The 26,499-nt window shown below is 35.4% G+C and overlaps 2 protein-coding genes across 3 annotated transcripts in view; both read right to left on the bottom strand.

Annotated features, from left to right (window-relative positions):
• Window positions 1–5,391, bottom strand: part of LOC141514350 (myosin-1) — a 34,056-nt gene extending 28,665 nt beyond the window's left edge. The window contains exons 1-5 of the mRNA XM_074225116.1: window positions 5,336–5,391; window positions 5,029–5,075; window positions 2,771–3,009; window positions 2,522–2,665; window positions 2,272–2,428 (exon numbers count right to left, since the gene is read on the bottom strand). Coding sequence (XP_074081217.1) covers window positions 2,272–2,428; window positions 2,522–2,665; window positions 2,771–2,974 — 505 coding nt within the window. The 5' untranslated portion in view covers window positions 2,975–3,009; window positions 5,029–5,075; window positions 5,336–5,391. The remainder of the gene's footprint in view (window positions 1–2,271; window positions 2,429–2,521; window positions 2,666–2,770; window positions 3,010–5,028; window positions 5,076–5,335) is intronic.
• Window positions 5,392–8,083: 2,692 nt separating this feature from the next.
• The window catches only part of LOC141514351 (myosin-2-like), a 125,739-nt gene continuing 107,323 nt past the window's right edge, over window positions 8,084–26,499 (bottom strand). Inside the window, exons 15-40 of one of the 2 annotated variants that reach the window (XM_074225117.1) lie at window positions 25,788–25,958; window positions 25,187–25,496; window positions 24,172–24,248; window positions 22,958–23,045; window positions 22,760–22,877; window positions 21,300–21,423; window positions 21,084–21,220; window positions 20,702–20,957; window positions 20,087–20,329; window positions 19,783–19,959; window positions 19,540–19,685; window positions 19,176–19,266; window positions 18,696–19,085; window positions 18,052–18,178; window positions 17,081–17,199; window positions 16,774–16,970; window positions 15,810–15,993; window positions 15,556–15,721; window positions 15,340–15,464; window positions 14,861–15,169; window positions 14,560–14,763; window positions 10,526–10,651; window positions 10,264–10,434; window positions 10,069–10,173; window positions 9,651–9,746; window positions 8,405–8,701 (exon numbers count right to left, since the gene is read on the bottom strand). In XM_074225117.1, coding sequence (XP_074081218.1) covers window positions 8,549–8,701; window positions 9,651–9,746; window positions 10,069–10,173; window positions 10,264–10,434; window positions 10,526–10,651; window positions 14,560–14,763; window positions 14,861–15,169; window positions 15,340–15,464; window positions 15,556–15,721; window positions 15,810–15,993; window positions 16,774–16,970; window positions 17,081–17,199; window positions 18,052–18,178; window positions 18,696–19,085; window positions 19,176–19,266; window positions 19,540–19,685; window positions 19,783–19,959; window positions 20,087–20,329; window positions 20,702–20,957; window positions 21,084–21,220; window positions 21,300–21,423; window positions 22,760–22,877; window positions 22,958–23,045; window positions 24,172–24,248; window positions 25,187–25,496; window positions 25,788–25,958 — 4,410 coding nt within the window. In that variant the 3' untranslated portion in view covers window positions 8,405–8,548. Of the gene's footprint in view, window positions 8,702–9,650; window positions 9,747–10,068; window positions 10,174–10,263; window positions 10,435–10,525; window positions 10,652–14,559; window positions 14,764–14,860; window positions 15,170–15,339; window positions 15,465–15,555; window positions 15,722–15,809; window positions 15,994–16,773; window positions 16,971–17,080; window positions 17,200–18,051; window positions 18,179–18,695; window positions 19,086–19,175; window positions 19,267–19,539; window positions 19,686–19,782; window positions 19,960–20,086; window positions 20,330–20,701; window positions 20,958–21,083; window positions 21,221–21,299; window positions 21,424–22,759; window positions 22,878–22,957; window positions 23,046–24,171; window positions 24,249–25,186; window positions 25,497–25,787; window positions 25,959–26,499 lie in introns of both variants that reach the window. The other variant, XM_074225119.1, reaches the window with a different exon arrangement.

The following is a 26,499-nucleotide window of genomic DNA, read 5'->3' on the forward strand; positions in this document are numbered from 1 at the left end:
CTTAAAGGAAATCAGGGGAACTAAAGGGTAGAGGTGAGGAGATAGAAAATTCTAACCATGGAGCAAACTGGAGAGAAGAGATGGAGTGTGTGTGTGTGTGTGTGTGTGTGTGTGTGTGTGTGTGTGTGTGTGTTTGAGGAATAGCACATGGTCTAGAGTTATTAGAACAAAGTCTATGAAGACTAACAAGGTAGAAAAGGGTCAGGTTATAAAGAGTCAAACAAAACAGTTTGTATTTAGAGGAGAAACCACAGGAGTCCCTTCATTATGGTTTTCTTTCTGACCTAATTCCATTTCTTAACCCAATTCTATTTTTCTCAGAGATTTTGAAGTAACCTTTAAATTAGACTTCTTGATTTTATTATTGTTCTCTTTCTATACAAATGTAAAAATAATCTACCTGACACAAATTTGATTATGCCATTTTGATTGCTCAAAATATAAAGTCCCCAGTAATTTATTTAAGATTCATGGGAAGTGCAAAAGGGGCAGCTAGGTGGCACAGTGATAGAGTGCTGGGTCTGGAGTCAGGAAGACCTGAATTCAAATCCAGCCTCAGACATCTATTTACTAACTGTGTGATCTTATGCAAGTGTCTTAATCCTGTTTGTCTCAGTTTCCTCATATCAAAATGATCTGGAGAAGGAAATGACAAATCATTCCAGTATCTTTGTCAAGAAAACCACAAATGGAGTCACAAAGAGTCAGACATGACTGAAATGACTAGAACAACAAATTATGCAAGGAAGTACAAAAAGAGGGGATTTTTAAATGTCAGGGAAATCTTCCTGGGAATCCGAGTGGTCCAAAATTAGAAGATGTCTCATGTTTTGGTAGGTTTCCTCTCAATGAAGGATTTCAAGCAGAAACTGGATAACTACTTGATGGGTATGTTATAGTGAGACTTCTTTGAGAGATATGGATTGAACTAGATGGTAACAGATTTCCCTTTCAACCCCCAAATTCTGCCATTTCACAATCATCTGAATTTATTTAAATGTACTATAATGTGGCCTCACCCATGTGAATATCCTAGGCTTTTGAAATGAGTTTAAATTATCTTTTTTAATGGATGGAAGCCTATAATATAATTCATTTTACTCCTACCTTTTTACCACATACTGATCAGATTTCACAATTTTACAGATCCACAAAGAAAAAGCCTCTAAATTTTGAAAAGTAAAATCCTTTTTTACTGGAAACTCAAAATCTCCTTCGTGTTGAGAAAAGCATAACACAGTTATTTCCCTAAGCACAAAAGACTAGCTCATTTTAGTTTTATATATATATATGTATGTATATATATATATATGTATATGTATACATTTGCAAGGCAATGGGGTTAACTGACTTGCCCAAGGTCATATGTCTAGGTAATTATTGTCTGAGGTCAGATTTGAACTCAGCTGGTGCTCTATCCACCTAGGGGTCCCTCATTTTAGTTTAATTATGTTATCACATATTAGACCACCAGAATTATTAACTAATTGCCACTTGTAGGCTTAAATTATACATTTTCATTCATCCTCTGGATAATATGGAAAGTCAGGAACACAGGAAGACCCTTGGGGTCAGAATTTGAAAAGTCCTTTGAAATAATTTGTACAACATCCTTACTTTATGGATGAAGAAAATAAAGTCTAGAGAGAAAAACTGATTCTCTCAAAGGTAGAACTGCATGATAATGGTAGAATTCAAATTCAAATCCAGGACTTTGTCTATTTACATTTCAAGATAGTAAGTCATGTTTGAACTAGTTAGCTTAGTTACTGGCTCTCAACAAAATGTGTTGCTAATTCATAAGGCTAAGGTGGGAATTTTATCTCCACAGACCTGTTAGCTTCCTAGAGGAAGTCAACCCCAAGGCTAGTCAATCATTTCACAAATGTCTTTGGTTAAAAGCAGGACAAAAGTAAGAGGTAATAGATGGATCAGTAGTGTTATTTATCACCATCACTGGAAAGCAATGGCCTTCAGAAAGTAGGTGAATGACATATCATATTCAATGTAATAATGACATACTTTACGAGCTCTTAAAATTTCTAAAAATTGATTACAAGTAAGTACCTAGGCTCTTGAGAGATGGGCTTAAACAATAACAATCTGATTCTTCTCTAATAGTGTGGATTGTTTCTTACTCTGAATCCCATTGCTTAATTTTCTTTGCAGAGGGCATATAATTTTTAAAGAAACACATAAATAAAAGCTCAAATGACCTACTATGTAGTAACTGATATCATAACCAATTTTACAAGGAACTGAATCACTCACCAGTTAACATGAACTGATAAGCATTGTCAGAGATGGAGAAGATGTGGGGAGGGGCCTCTTGACGCTTTTTGCCCCTATAAGCAGTCACCACCTCTGCATTATATACTGGCAGCCACTTGTAGGGGTTGACAGTGACGCAGAAGAGGCCTGAATAGGTCTGTATAAAAAAAAAAAGAAACACAAAATAAACAAGTAACGAAGTGAAATGAAATTTTTCAAAGAGATAGGAACTCTTGAAAAATTTACACACATAGATCATCCAGGCAGCATAACGCTCTTTGAGGTTATACAGTACAGCCGGCTCGTGCAGGTGAGTCATCATAGCCATGTCCTCGATCTTGTCATATTTAGGAGGGTTCATGGGATACACTTGATCATCTTTAACAGTCACAGTCTATTAGGGGGGGAAAAGTATGAAATAAATGAAACAGATAACAAAAAAGCCTTTATCTATAAACAACCTTTATATCTATGGATAGCTTATAGAGAACTTGCTCACCGCTCCTGCTTCTGTCTTCGCTGTCACCTTTCCAGATTCCCGACTCTGAACAACAGCCTTTACAAAAGATTCTTTAGGATCCACCACAAAGACAGATGACTTAGCATCAAAAGGTTTGTTCTGGGCCTCAATTCGTTCCTTTTCAGACTTCCGAAGGTAAGGAGCGGCCTCCCCAAAGACCGCCATTTCAGCATCCGAACTCATGGTTGCGGATTATTTGTGAATCCACAAAAAGAGGACTTTGAGAGGGAAAAAAATGATAGAACAGTGAAAATCTGGGACTTGGGTTTTATTCTCTTATCAGTTTATCCATAAGCATAATGTTGTTCAAATGTAATCTCCTGGCTTTGTTTCAGGTGAAATGTTAATCCCAGGTGCTATTTGCTAGTGCTGTCAGAAACCAGTCATGAGACAGTGAATTTTGGCTCATCTACTGTGACATTTTTAAACTGCTTTTCCTACTTCATTTGTCACAGCATCACTTCATAACTATGGCTGCATGCGTGCCATGGAATGGGAACAGCTGCTTTTCCAGGAATTTATATTGGGAAAAAAGCCACAAGATATTTCTCTAAATTATCTTTCTCTAACTTTTTCATGTATGCTTGTATTTCCAGGTAGACTGTAAGCTCCTTGAAGGCAAGGGCTATGCTTTCCACTTACTTCTTTTATTCCATAGCTTCTAGCAGAGTGTTGGATACCTACTATACTTTCAATATATACTTTATGAATTTGAAAATGAAAAAAATGAAAATAATATCAAATATTTTATAATAAATGAAAATTCTTTTTTCTAATAATTGCTTTGTTAAAGGTTATATTTTTTTTAAAAAATTGCTGTTTTTACCAAATGTTTAGAAAATTTTTTATGAGTTTCCCATGTTTATAAAATTACTTTTATCTGGCACATCATTTAAAGCATTTGCCTCTGTGAATCAATATGTTTAGAATATATATGAATATATATGAAAATATATGTATAAATACAAATATATATTTGTTAGGCATTTTTATTATATATATACATATATATATATATGTATGTATATACTGGATTGAATATTTCCATCTAATTCTGAATCTATGATGCTAAGGTCTAAGGTAGGATATGATATGAGTAAGGGAAAGAGCAAGACAAGGCTTTCTAGGAAAATCTGAAAATTTAGGGCTTAGAAAGGTGGTTGTTATTGTTATTTAATATGAGCCTATTATTCTCATGTTACAGATGTGGAAATAGGTTCAGAGAAGTTTAAATGAATTGACCAAGGTGAAACAGGCAGTAAGTATTGGAACCCAGATTTAGACCTTGAGCCTTGACTCCAAGAACAGCATCTTTCTGTTGAAACTTAGTCCCTCTCTTTATATGTCCTTTACAATTGCTACTCAAAGATTTATTTGTTCCACTCTTTCCTTTCCTATTATGACTTTGAGTTTCCCCATTCTCTTAAAAATATTCTTCTCCCTTTCAGTTTTAAATATCATTCATCAATTCTTTTTTGACCTCACTTTAGAGAATTTTACAAAAACAAGAATGTGATAATGCAATTATTTTCTCCAGAGTAATTTTTAAAGGACTTGATAATGTCATTCCATTGATGCTAAACTGACTACTCTACTCTGAGATTGATAACAAGATTAAAATGGTTTGACTTTTACCTTAGCTTCACAAATGTTTAGCTCTATTTTACTGGTAAAAAATTGAGAAACAGGTTGCTGAGAACAATTCAGCATTGTGTATTCATCTACTAGACTTCCACTCTAGAAATTTAAGTTCAAATAATGAATTTTGACATAAGACACTTTTGATTAAAACTGTTTAAAATACAAGTTATGTGTGTATTTCCTCTACAAGTAAAGAGTAACATTCCAAAATACAGCAATTTTTTTGCTCATTGTCATTTGATCATCAAAAGAATATTGTTTCAAATGTTGCCTTCATGACAAAAACAAAAAATACATGCTATCTAAAATATTTGCTCCTGGAGCAAAATTTTAGGTTTGATGAGAGACCTTTCCAGAAGCCCCAGCTGTCTCTTCATGTTATAACTATTGCATATTGATAGTAAAAATCTGTATGTTTAGGTGCAGCAGCATCAGACACTAGAGGATGCAGAGGAAAATGCTTTTACTATTAATAGGTTGTCCCTTCTACATTCTGCTGCAGGGAATTCCATGGTCATTTCCACATCTGTAGGATGGGGATAATAAAACTAACATTGAAAAAACTCTCTGAACCCAGATTAGAAATAGAATCTTACCTTTTGTTTTACAGATGAAAAAGATGCAAGCTTGAAGGAGGTCAGAACTGAGAGAAAAAGAATAAATTCCTTCTGATTGATTTATTCAGACTCCAGCAATTGCCTAGCTTTAAAATAAGAACCTTTGAAAATGACTGGGAACATTAAAATACCTAATTAAAATCCCTACAGCTCAAGTTGATATTGTGCTGAAAGGACTGCCAGAAGGAGCAGGAACAAGGATGAGAGGCATGCAAGTGTACAGCCAGACATGCGTTCCTTGATTCCCATCCCTTGCAGACCCAGAGCTATCCTCAGACACACTTACCTTGAAGCTTTATGTGGAAGGACAAGTCATTCTCATTCCACAAGGCACTTTTATAGGATCAAATATGGAAAATATGTAGCCTCCTCCTCTTTCTTAAGTCAAAACATTGTTGGCAAAACTTTTTTTTGGCAATCTAGTCTCCTAGCATAATTCTCATTCATATTAAAGATGTTTGGATATAATTAGAAATATTTTATCCCATACTGAGTAAGTATGTGAATCAATCTCCTATAAATAATTCGGGAAGGGAGCAATCTGAAAGTGATCTGAGAGAGTATGTTGTTATAATGTAGGTGTTGTCTAAGAGAGAGCTTGGTCAAGGATTAAGATCTCTGGATTTTGTTGCCTACTGTTCTCAACTCAGTGTGTTGTCATTTTCAGACTCCAAAACTCTAACTAATTGCAAACATATTTTTTGGGAAAAGTTTGTATTCTTTATTGGTAGAAATATATAACTTTTTTCCATGAAGCCAGAGGCTTTATACACATTGTTTTACTTATTTATAAAATGCATAGAAATTTAAATGGAAAAAATTAGTTAAGATAGATATTCTTTTTTCTTTTTCCTACCATTGAACCTGTCCTTTGATTCTTTTCAGACAAACTTGTTTAACCCTGTCTAATCATTTCATTCCCATTTCAAGTTTTCTTTAGAGTTGCTTTTGATGCCTGCAATGCTCTTCCAGTAAGGTCATCAATTGTTCTTTTCTTCTTATCAAATCAAATAACTTGAATAATCTGATTTTTATAAGCCCTGAGTTAGAAATTTCCTTTTGATATTTTTTGATTGAAATATGCAATACCCATGGTCCTTCCTCCCTTCCTCCTAAACTAAATAATATGCTTTCTCCCTTTTGCTGCTACTATAGTTAAATATAGTATTATTTTATTTTTATCTGCAATATGAATTTTTGAAATATTTGGCATATTGCTTACATGTATCTGTTATGACTGTTTATAGTAATATTGTTTTTCTAAAGTAGGAACCATATCTACTTAACTTGATTAGAGTAGAAATGTGCATATCTCTTGGTTGATGTAGAGAATATCAGATGATAAATGTACCTTATTTGACTTTTCTGGAAAATTCCAAGATCATTTAAACTCATCTTGCATCAAACTAACAGACTACAGAAAGAATATGCATTTTAAAATAAATCACTTAATTAGGAAAGAAACAATTATCAAAGGAGTAAGAATCTAGATCAAGATTCCTACTCAGGAATGGGAAAGGGCATGGTACAGATATATATAAATATATAATATATATATATTATATATATATATTATATATATATATTTGTGTGTACATATGTGCGCATGTACATATGTATATAAATATATATGTAAATAGCTAGCATTATATAGTGTTTTAAGGTTTGTGAAGTACTCTACAAATATTATCCAATTTTATCTGCACAGAAAACCCAGGGAAGTAGGTGTATTATCATCATTTTATAAGTGTGAAAACTGAGATTAAGGGATTTGTCTCAAGTTTCACAGCCAGGAAATGTTTGAGATAGGATTTGAACTTAGATCATCCCAAATTTAAATCCAGTGTTTTATCCACTGTGGCACCTAGTTGTTTATTTAGCTATAGTGACTGGGCTGAAATTGAATCAGGGATGGAGAGTAGAGTTCATACAGCATCTGGATTTCTCCACTTGATATCATCTGCTGTTTTCTTCTATCTCTGACACAGGTAGAGATCCTCTTTTAGCTCCACTCAATACCATTAATGAGACTGCACGCTGCTCTACCCTGTTTTATATTAGATGCGACCATAATTATTTCTTTCCCTCACAGCTCTCCTTCCTTCTATAAAGTCTCCACACACCAATGAAAATTGATGGTTCATGATACAATTATCCTGTGTACAGGCTCACAGTCTTATTAAAAATAAAGTCCTGAGAAGCACAATCAGTCCTGTTCTTCATAGGAAATGTGTTCTTATGACATCTAAAATAAGATGCCTAGAAACAATGGTTATAAATCTAGGCCAAATAATGTTAGTGATAGAATGTAGAGAGAACCACAGAAATAAAAGTGACTCCCCCAAGATCACATACTGAATTAATAACAGAAAAGCCAACTTAAGAACACCATAGTTTTCCATTTACCCTTCCGTTATATCACTTGAGAGTTTAGAAATAGATATTTCTCAGTCTTGTTTAGCAGTTTATTATAATATTAACCTATTTTTTGTAAGGAGAAAATGCTTCCTTTAAACTAAGTTTATCTTTATCTTAAATTTCTTCTAAATGGCACCAAGTAAAACCAAATTCCTCTTTCCTTTCCATATGGAAAAGTTTTAGTTAGCTCACTCCTTAACCTCCCTAGACCTTTTGAACTCTGTTGAACTCAGTTTAAAATCTTTTCTCTAAAAACATCACTGATTAATCTAGATCCATCCCACTTTATTAGAGTAAACTTCTGGTTAGTTGAGTTTAGGTTGGATTTTTAATAGTTGAAGTTGACATTCATTAGTGTCCAAGCTATCTCTGAGCTATTTGAGCAGACATTCTATATATTGTGGTGAAGTTGGATAGTAGTATTTAAGCATTACCAGTAGCCATGCCATCAATGTTTAATTATAACAAAACTGTTTGTTATTCAAATGAGAATGCTTTGAGTATGCCTACTTGATGAAAGTTATCAAGAGAAGAATCACTGGGAACAAAGGATATATATATATATATATATATATATATATATATATATATATATATATATCCACAAACCTCTGTGTGTGGATAAATAGGGCCAGACTATATATAAATTTGGATTCCTCTGTATCCATGAGGGGAAACCCCAGGAAGTTTATCAGCTAAATTGAAGTATGTGAGAAAAAGATGAAAAAGAAGTAAAAAAAAAAAATCACAATAGTTTTGAGGTCTGTCAATAGACTGTTTCAGTCTATTAAATTTTGTCCTTTTATCTTGTGATATTAACAAGGGCACTAAAATAGATTCTGTATTTCTTATTCAATACTTGATTGTTTAATGTTGTCAGAGTAGAACAAATTTTTATATTACTCCAGGAAAAAAATGAAAGAAAATTAAAGTCCAGTCTAAGTTATTTTCTTTGCAAAACATACTACAATTTTTATTTCCTTATCATGAAAGGCATATTGAACAATAATTACAAGGTAAAGTGACCAAGAATTTCACATTATGTGTATTTCTTCAGTCACCTTGCAGCACCAGGCCATATCTACTCTTCACTTACAATCTTCGTGTGAACCTCCCTGCTCTTTACCCGCAGTTTGTTGACCTGAGACTCAGCAATGTCAGCCCGCTCCTCAGCCTCCTCCAGTTCATGTTGGATCTTGCGGAATTTGGAGAGGTTTGTGTTGGACTGTTCCTCCTGAAGCAAAGAAGGGATTTGTCAGAATGAATGTTTCTGGGCCTAGGTGGGAAAGGCTGTCATATTTTCTGACCTTTTAAAATAATCAACTGGAAACTTTAATAGTCAGCAATTCTGAAGGTGTTTTCTGATTAGAATTAATTTTGTAATTGAGAATTTGCTTTTTATAAATAATTGCTTATCTACTTTTATTATCAAAATACCTAAACAAAACAGAAAATACCTAAGAGAAAAATTAATCTTAAAAGCCTAATGTATAATCTTAAATGTCTTCATAACATGAAGTGGTAGTTTACTTAAGGTCACTTCTCATATATGCTATTTCCACAATTAGACAACAGTAATTATATCCTTCCACTTCACAAAGCACAAATACTCTTAAAAGTTTTAGAGTTCTAGAGTTATCAGGAATATTCTGGAATCATAGAACTAGAACTAGAAGGAATCTCATAAGTCATCTAGATCAATCAGCCCCTTCATTTTACATGTGAGGAAACTAACCCTGAGGAAATTGACTGATTTGGCTGAGGTTATACAAGTACTAAGAATCAAAGATAAAGTTTGAACTCAAGTTCTTTGACCCCAGAATCAGCACCATTGCCCAAAATCTTTTAATATATAACAAAGATCACCAGCCTTTTCCTGGAAGAAAGAAGTTTCATTTACTTTGGACCTTGGGTAGTAATATTAGAGAAAAGGAAATAAATTATTGAATATTATTTTATTTTTAAAGATAGTAATATGAGTGATTTAAAAACTCACATGTTAGCATTTAGACTTTTGGGGAAACATATTCAGGATACCACCAATGGTATAATTTTTATTACTTTTTGTTAAAATTTCTAGCCCTGAAGAATGATATTTTCTACTTTATTTTAATTCTTTTCATTTATTTTATTTTTATTTTATAAAATAAAAAAAGTTTCTATTATATAGTAAAGATACTTACAGCCTCCTCTGCTTGTCTCTTATAAGACTTCACTTTTGCTTGTAGTTTATCCACTAAGTCCTGAAGTCTGAGAACATTCTTACGGTCTTCTTCAGTCTGAAAAATTGTAGGTAGGTAGGTAGGGACTGATTAAAAACAAGTGACTGACATCCCTTTGCTGAGAACAATATTAGTTTGATAGGAATACTAAAAGGGATCACTAATATAGAAATAGAAGAGATCTTAGTGAACTTCCAGTTGAATACTCATTTAATCAATGGGAAAACTAATGATTAGAGAGTTAATTATATAAGATCACAATGGTAGTAAATGACAAGGGGAAAATTTGAAACAAAATCCCAACTCAAATGTCCTGTTCACCATATCTCACTTATCTTTCCAGGGATATCAAAAAAATTGAATTGAGTGTTCCCCTTACCTGGTAAGTAAGCTCCTTCACTCTCCTCTCATGTTTGCGTAGACTCTTCACGGTGTCAGCATTGCGTTTCTGTTCACTTTCAACCTCCCCTTCCAGCTCACGAACCTAACATAAAATATTAGATTTGTTTTTAAAATCTTTGCTATAACCACTGAATGGGAAAAGGAATATAATGAAAAGATCTGAGATAATTACTCTGGCCTCCAGTTTCTGGATCTGCTTCTTGCCTCCTTTCAGGGCAAGTTGCTCGGCTTCATCCAGGCGGTGCTGTAGGTCCTTCACGGTCTGCTCCATGTTCTTCTTCATCCGCTCCAGGTGGGCACTGGTATCTTGCTCCTTTTTCAGTTCTTCAGCCATCATGGCTGCCTATTTAGCAAGTAAACCAAGAAAACCATTAATTTCAAGTAGTTTATATAAAGAGAGGTCAAGGAGGAAAATCAATGTGATTTCTGCTCACATCAGTGATAGCCTTCTTGGCCTTTTCTTCTGCATTCCGGGCTTCCTGAATCATGTCTTCCATCTCACCCTGGATTTGGGTAATGTCTGTTTCCAGTTTCTTCTTGGTGTTGATCAAACTTGTGTTCTGGGCAAAAAATGAAAAACAAATGGTCACTTTACTTCTTTCCCAAATAAGTACATAGGATCATCCTCTTTGGGGAGACAGGAGGGAGGAGAAGACAGGAGGAGAAGAAACTCAAGAGGAAACTCCATATACCTATTCAAATAAATAAAAGTCAGCTATAAAAGTGTTGCCAAGTTATTCTGAGAGTGTCAAAGTTAAATTTTCTTGCCTCTAAGGCCAGCCATCTGTGCCATACTATTTTTGAAAGATTATATGCCTAAAATTATTATTTTATAATATCTAATATTATTTATACAGTCAATTTTAAGCTGTAAAGGTGACATTCACAGGGGGATTCCATTTAATTCAATAAATGTTTATGGTATGACTACTTTATTAGAGAACAATATTAGGTCACTGAGTGATATGGAAAGGATGAATAGAAGATCAGCCTTCATATCATTGAATTTGTATTCTGGAAGACTATAAAACAAAACTGAATAATATTAAGTGTAATAGCAGATGTACAAAATTCTAAATGGGTAGAGAGGAAGAAAGGATCACATTCAATTAAAGGAAAACAGGAAATACTTTAAGAAGGAGGTGGATTTGAAGTGGGCTTTAAAGGATGGATGAGATTTTGACAGATGTGAAACAGAGGAAAGATAACACCAAAATGCTGAGTCAAAGTGACTGGAAAGATGGTAGGGAAATTAATATAAAAATTAGGTAAAAAAGAACACATATATATGCAGGAACAGAGAGTGAATATGGTTTTAAATAAGCTAAATTTTGGATACTTGAATGACAACCAAGTGGAAATGACCTTCACATACTTGATATTGTATACTAATAATGTAACCAGCTAGTGCTATTAATACAATATTAGACTTGGATTCAAGAAGAAACTGAATTTGAATCTTGCCTCATATAACCACTAGTTACTTGATATTGTAAGTCACTTTAACTTCTCATGGATTCAGTTGCCTCATACATAAAATGAGAATATTAATAATACTTAAATCACAAGATTGTTATGTGGATTATGTGAGTTAAAATGTAAAGTACCTTGAAACATTAAAGTGTATAAAAGTGCTTGATATCATTATTATAAAGCTAACCTTTTTAAACTTATTGGTCCATGGAAACTCCTTAATAAAGTTTTAAGAAGTATCAAGAGGGGGGGTGGAGCCAAGATGGTGGCATGAAGGCAGCATTTCCCAAACAACAAACAAATGATGACTCAAGTCAAAATTTAGAGGGGAAGAACCCACAGAAAGACTGAGTGATACATTTTCCCAGTCCAAGGTAACTTAGAAGTTCTGCAGGAAAGGTGTATTTCACCAGGACTGGGGGTTGGAAAAAAGCCTTGGCTGCAGCACAGCCCAGCCCAGCCCAGTCCAGCACAGCCCAGAGATCAGCTGCAACAGCTTGAAGGGGCAGGGAGAGAACTCTACTGCAATTGGGTGAGTGTGGAGTGAGGAGCCCCAGCCACAGAATCTGTAGTTCAAATCTGGAGAAAGCAGCCTGTACCCCCAGAGATGGTAAGGGAAGTCTGCAGAGATTTCTCTGCTCTCTTTCATGGTAGGATTCTGCTGTTTGCCCACATTCAGATCCAGGTTGCAGTTTGGGCTTCCATACTAAGATAACAGGATCTTCCTTATAGCCCCAGAGCAGAGGGAAGTAGGGGTGCCATATACATATCAAAGTACAAGCAACAGAGCATAAGACCTAGGAGGAATAAAGGTCCCAATGGGGTGTCCCAAAAAAACCCAAACCTTGGAATTGCTGTAAATTAGTCTTGGGCTGAGGAAATGAGTAAACAACAGAAAAAGAAGAATTTAACCATAGAGAATTACTTTAGGACCAGGGAGGATCAAAACACATACTCAGATGATAACAAAATTGAAGGTTCCTTATCCAAAACCTCCAAGAGAAAGAGAAAAAGGGCTCAGACTATGGATGAGCTCAAAAAAGAAGTTGAAAAGCAATTAAGGGAGATGGAGAAAAAATTGGGAGGAGAACTGAGAGTGATGCAGAAAAATCATGAAAGCCAAATCAAAAGCTTGGTGAAAGATATACAAAAAAATAATGAAGAAAATAATATGTTAAAAACCAGTTTAGGTCTTATGGAAAAAGCAAAACAAAAGGCAAATGAGGAGAATAATGCCTTAAAAAACAGAATTGGCCAGCTGGAAAAGGAGATAAAAAAGCTCTCTGAAGAAAATAACTCCTTCAAATGCAGAATGGAACTAAAGGAAGCTGGTGACTTTGCAAGAAATCAGGAATAAATAAAACTCTTCCCCAAAAGGCAAAAATTAGAATAAAATGTGAAATATCTCATTGGAAAAACAACTGACCTGGAAAACAGATCCAGGAGAAATAATTTTAAAATTATTGGTCTATCACAATCAGGAGAAGAGCCTAGATTTCATTTTTCAAGAAATAATACAAAAAAATTATCCTAAGATCCTAGAAGAAAAGGGTAAAATATAAATCAAGAGAATTCATTGGTCACCTCCTGAAAGAGATCCCAAAAGAAACACTTCCAAGAATATTCTAGCCAAATTCCAAAACTCCCAAATCAAAGAGAAAATTCTAAAAGCTGCCAGAAACAAACAATCCAACTACCGAGGCTTCATAGTCAGGATTACACAGGATCTGGTAGCATCTACATTAAGTGCTCATAGGGATTGGAATATGATATTCCAGAAGGCAAAATTTTGGTTTACAATCTAGAATCAACTACCCAGAAAAAGTGAACATCCTCTTTCAGGGGAAAAGATGGACTTTCAATGAAACAGGGGACTTTCAAACTTTCCTATTCAAACAACCAGAGCTGAATGGAAAGTTTGATCCCCAAGTACAGGACTCTGGTGAACCATAGAAGGGGTGGAAAAGAAGGACTAACTATGAGGAATTTAATGATATTGAACTGTTTGTATTCCTGCATGGGAAGAAGATATTGATAACTCATATGAACTTTCTCATTTATAAGAGCTGTTAGAAGGAGCATATATAGATAAGACATAGGAAGAAGCAGAATATAATGGTATAATATAGTAAAACAAATGAAATCAATGGGTGATAAAGGAAAGCATTGGGAGGAAGGGAGAGGTTATGAAGAAGAAGCTAAGAAATTTCACATAAGAGTCAAGAAAAAGTTTTTTCAATGGAGTGGAAAGGCAGAGGCAAAGGCAAATGAGTGAGCCTTCATTCTCATCAGAAGTGACTCAGAGAGGAAATAACATACACAATAGGGTGAGGAAATCTATCTTACCCTAGAGAAAAATGAGAAGAAAGGGATGGGATAAGGGGTAATGGGAGGAGGGAAGGGGGGAATAGGTGATAGAAGAGAGGGAAGATAAAGGGAGAGGGTACTCATATACAACACACTTTTGGACAGGGCCATGATGAAAGGAGAGAGAGAATAGAATAAATGAGAGTGGGGAGGAATAGAGCGGAGGTTCAACTAGTAATAGCAACTGTGGGAAAAATATTGAAGCAACTTCTCTAGTGGACTTATGATAAAGAAAGCAACTCACCCCAGAGACAGAGTCATTGAAATCTGAATACAGACTGAAATACAAATTTTTTCTCTCTCTCTGTTCTTAAGGTTTCTCATCTTCTGGGGGGAGGGGGTTTATGTTTACTCTTATAACAAATTCAATTTACATCATTGTATAACATGGAAACAATGTAAATACTATCAGACAAGCCTTCTGTGGGGGGGAAAGGAAGGGTGGGGGGGAAATTGTAAAATTCAAAACTTTACAAAAAATGATAGGTACATATTACTATTGTATATAATTGGAAAACAAAATGTTAAAAGGCAAAAAAGAAGTGACAAGATATATTTAAGCAAGGTCTTATTTGGTCTTTTCTTTTTTCTATCTTCCCAAATTACACTTTGTAGTAATTGTGCTCACCTGAGTGTGTAAGAGTTGCACACGCTCACTGGCATCCAGGAGCTCTTGTTCTGCTACCTTCCTGCTCCTCTCAGTCTGTTCCAGAGTTGCCCGCAGCTCCTCAATCTCAGCCTGCAATAGGTTGGCTCTGCGCTCAACCATTGCCAACTGCTCTTTCAGGTCCTCCTGGCCTCGGAGAGCATCATCCAGGTGGATCTGGGTATCCTGGATACAGCAAGCAAAAATCATTATCCATCATGTTCTCAGGTTGCTACTAAAAAAACAGTCATTTAGGAACAGCTATAGTTTTGGCTCCATTTACCTTAAGTATCCCTTGGGTATTTCTGTAGTTCCTTAGGGCCTCTGCAGCCATTCTGTTGGCATGGTTCAGCTGGATTTCCATTTCATTCAGATCTCCCTCCATCTTCTTCTTAATCCTGATGGCATCATTCCTGCTTCTGATCTCAGCATCCAGCGTGCTCTGCATTGACTCCACCACGCGGATGTGGTTTCTTTTCAGCTGATCAATTTCTTCATCTTTTTCAGCAATTTTCCTATCAATTTCAGACTTCACCTGATTCAGTTCAAGTTGGATGCGCAGGATTTTCCCCTCTTCATGTTCAAGAGATGCCTTAATGAAAACCAATAATCAAGTGAGCAACAATGAAACAATGAAAGATTTATATTAATCTAAGCTCTCAAGAAAATATTATTCTGTGTCTTTCTTTAGGTCAGTCCATAACTACCCGGAGTCAACTTTAACTTCTTTCTGAATGTCTTAGTCTGCAATGCTGTATGTACCTCAGCTTCTTCCAAAGCAGCCTGGAGTTCGCATTTTTCTTGCTCAATTTGTTTCTTTATTTTTTCCAGCTCATGGATCCGTTTGCCTCCCTCAGCAATCTGCTCAGTCAGGTCAGAAATCTCCTCTAAGGTTGGAAAGATAGGAAGAGATTGAGTGAGAGAGGTGGAATTATGGAAGGGTTTTCCAAGTGAACAGAGCAAGTGAAGGGAACTCACGCTGCAAGTTCTTATTTTCTCTCTTGAGAGTTTCAAGATGGTCCAGGGATTCCTCATAGGCATTCTTCATCTTGAACAGCTCAGTGCTGAGGGAGCGAGACTCCTTCTGGGAAGCTTCTAACTCAGCATGGGTTTCCTCATATTTCTGCTTCCATTCTGCCAGGACCTGGAAAGCAAACACTCAGTCTACTGCAAAAAAAGAGTAATTAAGAAAAATGAAAGTCCCCCAAATCATAAACTATTGCATGGAATACCTTATCAAAATTCCTTTGCTTTTTATCCAGAGCTGCACAGGCTGCATTTGTCCTTTCCACATCAAGCATCAGGTCCTCCACTTCATTCTGCAGCCTTTGCTTGGTCTTTTCAAGGGAAGCACATTTGGCATTTACAGCTTCTACATGTTCCTCAGCATCCTGGAGACGCTGGGCCAGTTTCTTCCTGAAGGATTATATATGTTTCAGAAAATGAATAACGTAGATAAGAATATTATCAAAGGGAAGGAAATTGGATTTTCATTAAAGTGTTGGTCTTTATGGAATGCAAATAGAATTTTACATAAGGTGAACTTCAACTCTTTGAAGGATAGGCAGATGTACTTACATACAATATATTTATATGAAGACAAATAGACTCAGAGATGTAGTGTGTCAATGTGGATAAATATCCAGCCTTTAAGTAGGAAAATCTGGATTCAAACCTGGTTCATACAATTATTGAATGTATTATCCCAGGTAAATCAGTTAACCTCTCATTACTCAGGTAAGTGTAAGTTTATTTATTATATGAAAGTGACTGCCCTGTATTAGTGGAAGAAACTACCATATCTGGAGTTCCCACATCAATGAATCATAAATCTACAGTATCAAACATAATATTATTCTCAAATTTAACCAATAAAGATTCTTCAGTTTAAGAGGACTCCCTTCATGATGATTGAGATGTTACTACAAACATAGGTATATATAGGCATATATGCATATATATGTATATGTATATATACCAAAGGGACTCATTGTAAAGCTGTTCCTATTAATGGCCCCAATATTGGAACTACAAGGGTGGTATTTTATTTATATATTAATGTTTATTAAGCTCCACTCAAATGTATGATTATTTTAACTCTTTTAGAATTCACATAGAATCTATCCAGAATTCAGTTATTTCTCTTCCATTTAATATGTATAGTTTTTCTTTACTTTAAAAGATCCCTGCACATACTTAGCCTCTTCCAGTTCTTCTGTGCGCTGAATGGCATCTGTCTCATATTTAGTTCTCCATTGGGCAACCTCAGTATTGGCCTTGGACAGTGCCCGCTGTAGCTCAGCCTTGGATTCTTGTTCCTCTTCATATTGTTCCCTTAGCAAATCACAGTCATGGCGAGATGACTGAAGAGCATGGGCTAGTGCATTTTTGGCCTATGGGCATTAATTTTGTGATATTTAATAAGACAAGGTAAGAAAACCCTGAAAAAAGTGAAGCTGGAAGTAATTTTTATTGAGAAGTCAAGGGAAAAGTATTTCAATACCTTGGTCTCTTCTTCAAGTTGCCTTTTTAATTCCTCAATCTGCTGTGTAAATGCTTGTTTTCCTCTAGACAGCTGAGAAACTAAAGCATCTTTTTCATCTAGTTGACGGGAATATTCACCTGTAGTTAACACATATGTACATATATTTGTAGATGTGTACATATATGCATGAGCATATTATACACGTAGAGGAAATTACTGACAGTTCTGAAAGATAGTCTTAGAATTTAATTTTGTATGTTTTTAAGAATTATGTTGGAAGTTGATTGCAGCAATCATTTCCTCTCAAATCTAAGTGAATTCAAGGTAGGATGATACTTTTCCGTGTTCAAACCCATATATTCTATATCAGATTTCAATGTATTTAAATTGGAACCAATATGAATTAAATTGAGTAAGAAACTATAACTTCTATTCTGTCTTTCTGTTCTAAACTCTATATCCTTTTAAAGAGATACAACATGAGGCAAAACATTTGAGTCTGAGCAAGGACAGTGTCAGATGCTCTTCTCTAATTTTCTCCAAATTAGTGGACATTTAGAAGTCTGAATTTGTTCCATGACCATTTTAAACATTTAGGCTTCCTTTGGTTTGGTGCAGGGTTGAACAAAGAAAACTAAATTAAACTGGGAGTCATCAGAGCTGTTCTGAAATGTATCCAAATCCCAGATGATTCAGAATAGGATCAGTATTTAAATGCTTTCTGGAATTAGCCAAAATCATTGTAGTCTACAATTTGTCCAATTTGAAACTGTTATCCCTAAGTTGCCTCAAACAGAGCTTTTCAGTTGGGCTGGCAGGTTATTCACAGACTTTATGCCAAAAGCTTGTGCCTTTATTTTTGAAAATTGTATTTTATTTTTTAATTTATAGAATAAAGCAAGCATTTCCATAACATAACATAATAGAAAGATATTTGCACCCGAAACTATAAATCTATACTCATTAACACAGAGAGGAAAGGAATTTACCAGCTTCAGTCTGTAAGCGCCCTCTTTGAGTAGTCAGGTCATTGATTAAACGCTGCTGTTCCTCTTCCTTTGATTTAAGTTCACTTACTTGATCCTCCAAGGTGCGGCACATTTTTTCAAGGTTGCCCTATACATAGAAAAGAAAGCATGGAAAACAAAGCAATTAAAAATTTATATAGAGTTATTTACTTGCATTTAGATATCTTTAAAATAGAATCAGACTCATCCATGTTGTACTCATCTTGAACTTTGCAAAAGGACATTTAAAAATTTTGGAATTAGTTCAAAGCATGGATTAATTTATCTTCAAGCATTTATCAATTACCTATTGGTGCCAGGCAACTGTACTAAGTGTCAGGGATACACAGATCAAAAAGTCAAATAATCCTTGCCCTCATGAAGCTAATCAATGGAGACAATAGCCACATCATTTTGTATTAAGATGTTATTCAAATCTGCCTGGAAATTACCCGCCTCTCCATCCCCAGCTTCTAAATATTTAAGCAAAGAATTAAGATTTTCTTCCTTGATTCATCCTGCATAAGAATTAGTACAAGAATGACATTACAAGAGCTGTACATATATTTCATCATTTCTACATAATATAGTTTTAAAATCTAGATATTTCCTAGAATTCACAGTACCTTGGCTTTAGAAGTAGTTTCTACGTTGCTGGCCAGGTCATCAATCTCCATCTTCAGTTCACTCTTCTCTTTCTCCAGTTTCTGTTTGACCCTCTGCAGGTTGTCGATCTGCTCCCCAAGCTCGGCGACGCTATCGGCGTGCTTCTTCCTCAGAGTGGCGGCGGTGGCTTCATGCTGCAAGGTGGCCTCTTCAAGGTCCCTGCGCATCTTCTGGAATTCAGCCTCTCGCTTCTTGTTCATCTCAATCTGAGCTGAAGTCGCCCCACCGGCTTCTTCCAGGCGCTCGCTGATCTCCTCAAGTTCCCTGGAGAGATCGGATCGCTGCTTCTCAGCTTTGGCCCGGGAGGCGCGTTCTGCCTCGATTTCCTCCTCCAGTTCTTCAATGCGGGCCTGGCAAAAGGGGGAAAAAACATCCATCAGCCCCTTCCAGTCAATGAATATTTTCATAGGACTTGGAACCCGCAGAAGTGATGACTTTACCTGCAACTCCTTAATCTTTTTCTGCAACTGAACCCCTAGTACTTGCTCATCTTCAATTTTGCTTTGCAGGTTGCTGATTTCAAATTCTTTCCTTTTTAAAAAAAAAAGTAAAAGGAGAAATATGAGTGTTCACCAGTATTTATTAGGTTTTTTTGTTTTTTGTTTTGTTTTGTTTTGTTTTGTTTTTAGTTTTTGCAAGGCAAATGGGGTTAAGTGGCTTGCTCAAGGCAGTTAGGTAATTATTATTAAGTGTCTGAGGTCGAATTTGAACTCACGTACTACTGACTCCAGGGCCGGTGCTCTATCCACAGCGCCACCTAGCCGCCCCCAGTATGTATTGTTAATTGCACAAATAACTACTTACTTTTTAAATTTTTCATCCAGCTGCTGTTTCTCATTTTCAAGATCCATGATTGATTCTTGAGCCAACTTCAGGTCACCTTCCAATTTTCTTTTTGCTCTCTCTAGGTCCATTCGGAGTTTCTTTTCTTGCTCCAATGACCCTTCAAGCTAAAAGTTACCAATACCATATATGACTTCTGGAAAAATACAGTTTCCAATATACTCTCATAAATAAACTTCCTCTCTTTTATAATTTCAAGCTTACATCATCCACTTGCTGTTCCAGTTTGATTTTAGCTTTGGTCAGTGTATTCACTTTGTCTTCTTCTGCCTGCAGATCATCCAGGGTCTGCTGATGGGCCTCTTGGAGGGCTTTCTTCTCTTTGGTGAGCTTAGCAATGGTTTCATCCAATCCTGCCATCTCTTCTGTGAGGTTTTTCACCTTTATAAGTGCAAATTATTTTCAATAAATATATTATTGTTCACTAAGTACTGTATTAATGCTCTATCAAGTATAGTCATAATTTCCTAGATCTCTTGTGCCCTGTTCTTAATGATAAGATTTATACCTTATTCTCAGTAGCATGTTTTTCTTTTTCCACTTTGGCCAGTGTCAACTCAAGGTCATCAATGTCTTTCTTGAGCTCTGAACATTCATCTTCCAGTTTCCTCTTCTTGGCTGTTAGTTCAGCATTGATCTCCTCCTCATCCTCAGCTCTTTCAGTTACCTCTTTGATTTTAGCTTCAAGTTGGATTTTGGTTTTGATTAGCTGGTCACATCTTTCCTCTGCATCAGCTAAACTTTCAGCTTCCTTGAATAAGGAGGAAAATAAAAAGCAAAGAATAAAAAGAGTAAGATGAGACAATAGAGGGCTTTGAAAGAAAGATGCAAGAGTTTGAACTCAATATAGTAAGCAAGCAAAAATCAACACAGGTTATTCATTCAATTATTCAATCAATATTTATATAAGACTTGTAATGTGAGAGATAGGGTGCCAGATTCTGTGTTGGGGTAGATTCAATTCAACAAGTATTCTACTGTGTTTTAGGCAATATTTTGTGCTGAAAATACAATTTGTATTCTACCAGAGAATGGGAATAATATTTACAAAGATAAATTAAATATGTTAGATAATAGTGCCTACCCAAGTAAGTATCATAAAGAAAGAACATATACTACTTACAGATTGGACTTGGAGCTGCAGGTCATTTTTCTCTTTCAGCAAGGATACCATTTTTTCTTCCAATTCTTTCCTTTTAGCTTCAGATTTGGCAAGTTCCTCTTTAGTTTTCTGAAATTCTTCCTTCATGGTGGCCATCTCTTTTTCAGTCTCAGCACTTTTGAGTAGAGGCTTGATCTTAAAAAACAGTTTCATCCAAGGCCAATGTTTAACATTCATGAAGGCTCGAATATTGTATTGGATGCAGAAAATGGATTCCCTATTGACATATTAAATTAATGTACATTAAAAGTTATATAAAATGATGAAAATAAACTTTGTAAACAAGATAACTTTACAGTTCCAATGAAACAATTTTGAAGTCTCTCTCTAATTGAATTCATACCTTCTTTCCACCATCTTCTGGTATTCTACTCTTGCTAAGAAACCTCGGCACATGGCCTGAGTGCGTGTAATAAGTTGTGCTAACTTTTCATCTCTCATCTCTTCCAGAAGACCCAAAAGACCAGCTTTGAAAAAGACCTGCATAGGGGAGATATTACATTTAATTGCTTCATTCTACAGGAAGTAGCAATGGGAAGGGCTTGAATAAAGTCATTACCTTTGTATGGCCAAATTTATACTGGGTGTGATCAATATCAATAGATGCCAGAAGTTTCTCAGAAGCCTTCTTGCTATCAATGAATTGTCCTTCAGGAATAGCACTTGCATTTAAAACTTTATATCTATTGAGATAGGATAAATATCATATCAGTGACCTTTATGATAACTGTGACTAAACAGTAACTAAAAATAAGATAATCCATGAAGAAACATTGCATTTTCCTATATTACTATATCTATTCTTAGTAAAATGGGACAACATTTTTTGTTTTTTACTCCCCCCCCCAATTAATATTTTCCCCTTTCCACCTTCAAGTGTCTCATGTCTTCATGATCTCTTTCTTCCCATCCTGCTCTTTCAAACCTACTTTCAGGAAAGGACCTTATGATCATTTGCATTAAGTTTAAGATGACTGATAATTTGCAACCATCTATTCATAGAGAATTCCCAAATCTTTTATCTCTAGTCCCAACTTTTCTTCCAGTCTGTGACTTTATACTCCCAGTTGTCTAATGGCCATTATTTCTTGGATGTCCTATATGCCTTTTAAAATGCCTTATGATGTTTCCTCAATTTGACTTTCTGGCTTCATCTCCTACTGCTTCTCTACATCGATTGTCAAACTCCAATAGAAACAGATGCCACTAAACCATATGTTACAATCCTTGCACATTGACTCAGGAAATCATTTATGTATTATTGGCTATGCTCTATTGTATTTTTGTTTATTCTTTAAAATATATTCCAATTATCTTTTAAATTAGTTTGGGTTCACTTCTAGCTTAGTATATCTGATATCTCTGCTCTCCATGAAACCTCCAAACCATTCAATCTGGTTGTCTCTCTTTATTTGTACTTATCCTTCAGTCCTTCCCAACCCCTAAGATTCTACTCTCCTCCCCTTCATCTATAAAAATGCTAGATATTCTTGAAGGTTTGATTTAAATTTAATTTCTTCCATTAATTCTTCACAGACCACTCCAATCTAAATGTCTATGACATTTATTGTCTATAACACTAATTTAATACAAATAATTTCTGTCATATTATTAATTACCATTTTATGTAAATATCTGTCTGATAAGACTGCAAGTTTCATGAAGGAAAGAAGTATGTCTTCTGCTTCTTTGTAATCCCCACAAAACTTTTATATGTCATGTACTCAATATCCACTGTGTGATTATTTGCCTAATTATATGTCTGTGAGTCTAATGCAAGTAAAAATGGTTAAAAAGTTGTGCTTATTTTTTAACCCATTTTCAAGAGTGATTTTTTCTTTTACAATGAATTCTGAAGAATTAAAAAATATTCATATTATATTAAACCAATGACCAAAATGCTCAAAAGAAGATTATTGGGAGAATGTAGTGAGATAATATACATATAGAACTTTGCAAACCTTAAAAAAAATTATATAAAGTCTAGCCAAAAAAAAAAAAACCTGTAGAGAGGCTGACCTCTGTTTGAAATCAGCATAAAGGATTCGGCTTGGGAATCCTTTCCGGCAGATTCTGATACCTTCTAGCACACCATTACACCTCAGTTGGTGCAGGACAAGTTCATGTTCCATGGCACCTAAAGCAATAAAAATATATGTGGTTACAATATTACAAAATAGGGACCTTATTGTGTATTTTAATCTGAGAGTATCTTACCAGGAGTTTTGGTTTCATTGGGAATGATACACCGTACAAAATGAGGGTGAGTGCTCCTCAGGTTGGTCATCAGCTTGTTTAAATTCTCCTAGGAGATCATATGAAAAGACTCATTAAAACTGTGAAATTATAATACAAAGGACTGATATTCATGTAACTTCATCAGATTTTATTAGACTATCAGATTAAGGTCACTTTCAAATCAGTTCACATGCACTCATTTAATGCCTACTACTGTGCTAGATATTGAGACTGCAAAGACAAAAATAAAGGTATTCTGCCCTCAAGGAGCTTACAGACTATCAGGAGAGACAACACACATGCATGTGTGTACAAAATGAATACTGTGCAAGGTCATTTCTAGGATGAGGGAGAGAGGCTCTATTAACTAAAAGCTAAAAAAAAGCATCACATAAAGGATGAGACTTGAGTGGAGCTTTGAAAGAAATAATCTTCCCAGAAGTTACAATTTTCCCCACAGAACAGACTTCTCTTTAGTTCCTGACAGAAAGTACCCATACAAATCAGTCTCAAATCGAATTTTCAAAAGTCATTTGAAAACTGAATTATATTCAGCTCATAAAATTGAATTCCTTTTAGGCACTCAATTTTGACTCCTTCTTCCCCTCCACTCCCCTGCTACACATTCACTTTTCATTATACCAAATTTCATATCTTTCTAAGAAAAGATTTGTATCTACCAGCACTGAATTGCCAAGATCTCCTGACAAACATGAATTTCCTTACTATGTGGGCTGGTTTTTAGATTATCTACAGGATAAGCAAATTATCTATGTATAATCAAGATTTATGAGCAGCAAGGAGAGGCAGACTTCTCTAAATTCCTTTTAGGTGACCTGCTTTATATTCATTTGTCTCTAAGATTTGTTTTATATACTGACTATGCATCACTGCTTGCTTAAATGAAATTGTAGATTGTAAAAGAAAGCTTCCTGGAAAAAAAATGACTCTTTTCTTCAGAACAAGATAAAGATAAGAATGATTCTAGGCAATTTAAAATCCTTCATCCTGAAGTAAAGCCAAGGAATTATAGAGGAAAGAGGAAGAGGAAGAAGGGAGTCTCTTATTGATTAAGGTCAGGTCTTACCCAATAGCTTGGGGACTTATATTTTAAAAAATCAGCTACCAGGTTAGTATTTATGGTGTAGCTAGCTCCAGGTATGAGGAGAACTTAATTCAATTTCCTGCCTTACCCTAAAAAGAGCTGATACTGTTTGGAAAGAAGAACCCTTCTTCTTAGATCCTTTCTTTGCAGTTCCACCACTGGCCTCTGAAGAAAAAAGAAAGCATATAATTTAAATTTAGTTTCAAGTCATCCATCATCCTTGTTATCTCTTTGCTCCTCTCTCGAAAAAAATGCATTGCTTTGAGACTGCTTCTGGTCCTTCTCTCTCTCTAGAGTTAGAATTTTGTCTTACTAAAAATACATTACTAAATTTGATTATCTCTACATTCCCTGCTAAATGAAATACTAAATATACTATTATGTATACTTAGTAAAACTGTGGAGAGCCATGTGGCATGGTGGATAGAGGAAATTTAAAAAATCAGGAGTCAACTCTTCAAAACCATAAGCTCCAAGGCAACTGCCAACTGAATTGGTGGAGGTCATTACTACACCAGGAACTTTTCATTTTAAGGAAATTAAAATCATATTCCAAAATAAGGGAAAACTGTGGAAATTGCTGATGAAGCACTGTACTGAGAAACAAAAGTTAGCTTCTGACTCGATCAACTGTCCAGGATTGTGAAGGCATGAAGTCGGAAGAAACAAAATATTTTAGAGATGAGGAGCTAGAAGGTACCTAAAACATATACTGGCTTGTATTTGCCTGTAAATGTTTAACCTTAGGAACATTTTGACATTCATTAAAGAATGCAAGGGAAGAGTGGAGAAAAGTGATGGAAATTGGGATGAAGGTGAATCCAAGCATGTCTCATTATCTCATCAGCAGGGATTTTGCTTATAGGACTACAGAATAAAAAATCTCAAGCAAAAGCATACCATCTGGGGAAAACTATGTTTTTTTCATGTCCACTTAACACTAGTGTTGGAAAAGCTCATGAATACAGGTGAAACTATTAACTATAGGCCTAAAGGAACAACTGATTCTATAGCTCTAGAGACAGAATCAAGATAAAATCAATAGAAGAAAACTACCACCTCTAGTTTGGTGTAATAAGTAAACAATATCTTTCAAGACTTACCTGCTTCGGCAGTCTGTGCCCCAGAGAAGAGGTAAGCTAGAGTTTTCATTGAGGATTTCTGGTACAGCCCAACCACAGTATCATTCAGGGGGTCCTTATTCTTATCAAGCCAACCGGTAATGTTGTAGTCCACTGTACCAGCATAATGGATCAGAGAGAAATGAGCCTCAGCCTTCCCTTTGACAACTTTGGGTTTCTGGAAGTTGCTAGACTTTCCAAGATGTTGCTCATACAACTTGTTCTTGAAAGAAGTGTCTGTTGCCTTGGGGAACATACACTCTTCTTCAAGGATGGAGAAGATACCCATTGGCTGGAAGGACAACATAAATAGTGATTATGTTATATAAAATTTTATTCTGACTAGAAAATTGAAATGAAATTCAATAATGGAATTTTTCATGAGTTATTTTTCATTTCTAAAAATACAGGGTCAGCTAGGTAATACAGTGGAGAGAGCACTTACCCTGGTGTCAAAGGAACTAAGTTCAAATCTGTCCTCAAACACTTGATACTAGCTATGTGATGACCAAGTCACTTAACCCTGATTTCCTTGTAAAATAAGTAAACAAATCAAGCAAGTAAACAAATAATCCAAACACACCTTCTCAATGAGCTCAATGCAGGCAGCCAAGTCCATCCCAAAGTCAATGAACTCCCACTCAATGCCTTCCTTCTTGTACTCTTCTTGCTCTAGTACGAACATGTGGTGGTTGAAAAACTGTTGCAGTTTCTCATTGGTGAAGTTGATGCACAACTGCTCCAGGCTGTTGAACTGATGAGAGATCATAGAAACATAAGACTTAAAACTGGAAAAGACTGTTAGACATTCTCTAGTTCTAGGCCCACATCTCATAGAAGAGGAAACTCAGACCCATAAAGGTAAATTAACTTCTCTAAGGTTTTGTAGTTTATAAATCTGCAGATCAGAATTTGAACTCAGAGCTGGTGATTTCAGACCTCTTTTTACATAAGAAGCAGCATCAATCTAGAAGAAATTGCTTGGTATTATGAAGAGAGCACTGGAAGTGGAGTTTGAAGAGTGCTAGTTTCTCTTTACATACTTCCAAAGCTGTATGACTAGGGGTTCAGAAGTCTAAACTCTCTGAGTTTCTGTTTCCTTAATTGTAAAATGGAAGTAATAATACTTTTAATACTTATTCACATGGTAAAAGTAGGAGGACCAAATGGGAAAGAGTACACAACACAATTTATAATATATAAAATAAGATATGTGTCAAGTATTGTTATTATTAAAAACCCTATTCTAACTTTAGAGATTATCTTCCATATGAAATTTTTCTTAATTTCCATGG

Source organism: Macrotis lagotis, chromosome 2 (assembly GCF_037893015.1).
Source record: "Macrotis lagotis isolate mMagLag1 chromosome 2, bilby.v1.9.chrom.fasta, whole genome shotgun sequence".
Taxonomy (NCBI): domain Eukaryota; kingdom Metazoa; phylum Chordata; class Mammalia; order Peramelemorphia; family Peramelidae; genus Macrotis; species Macrotis lagotis.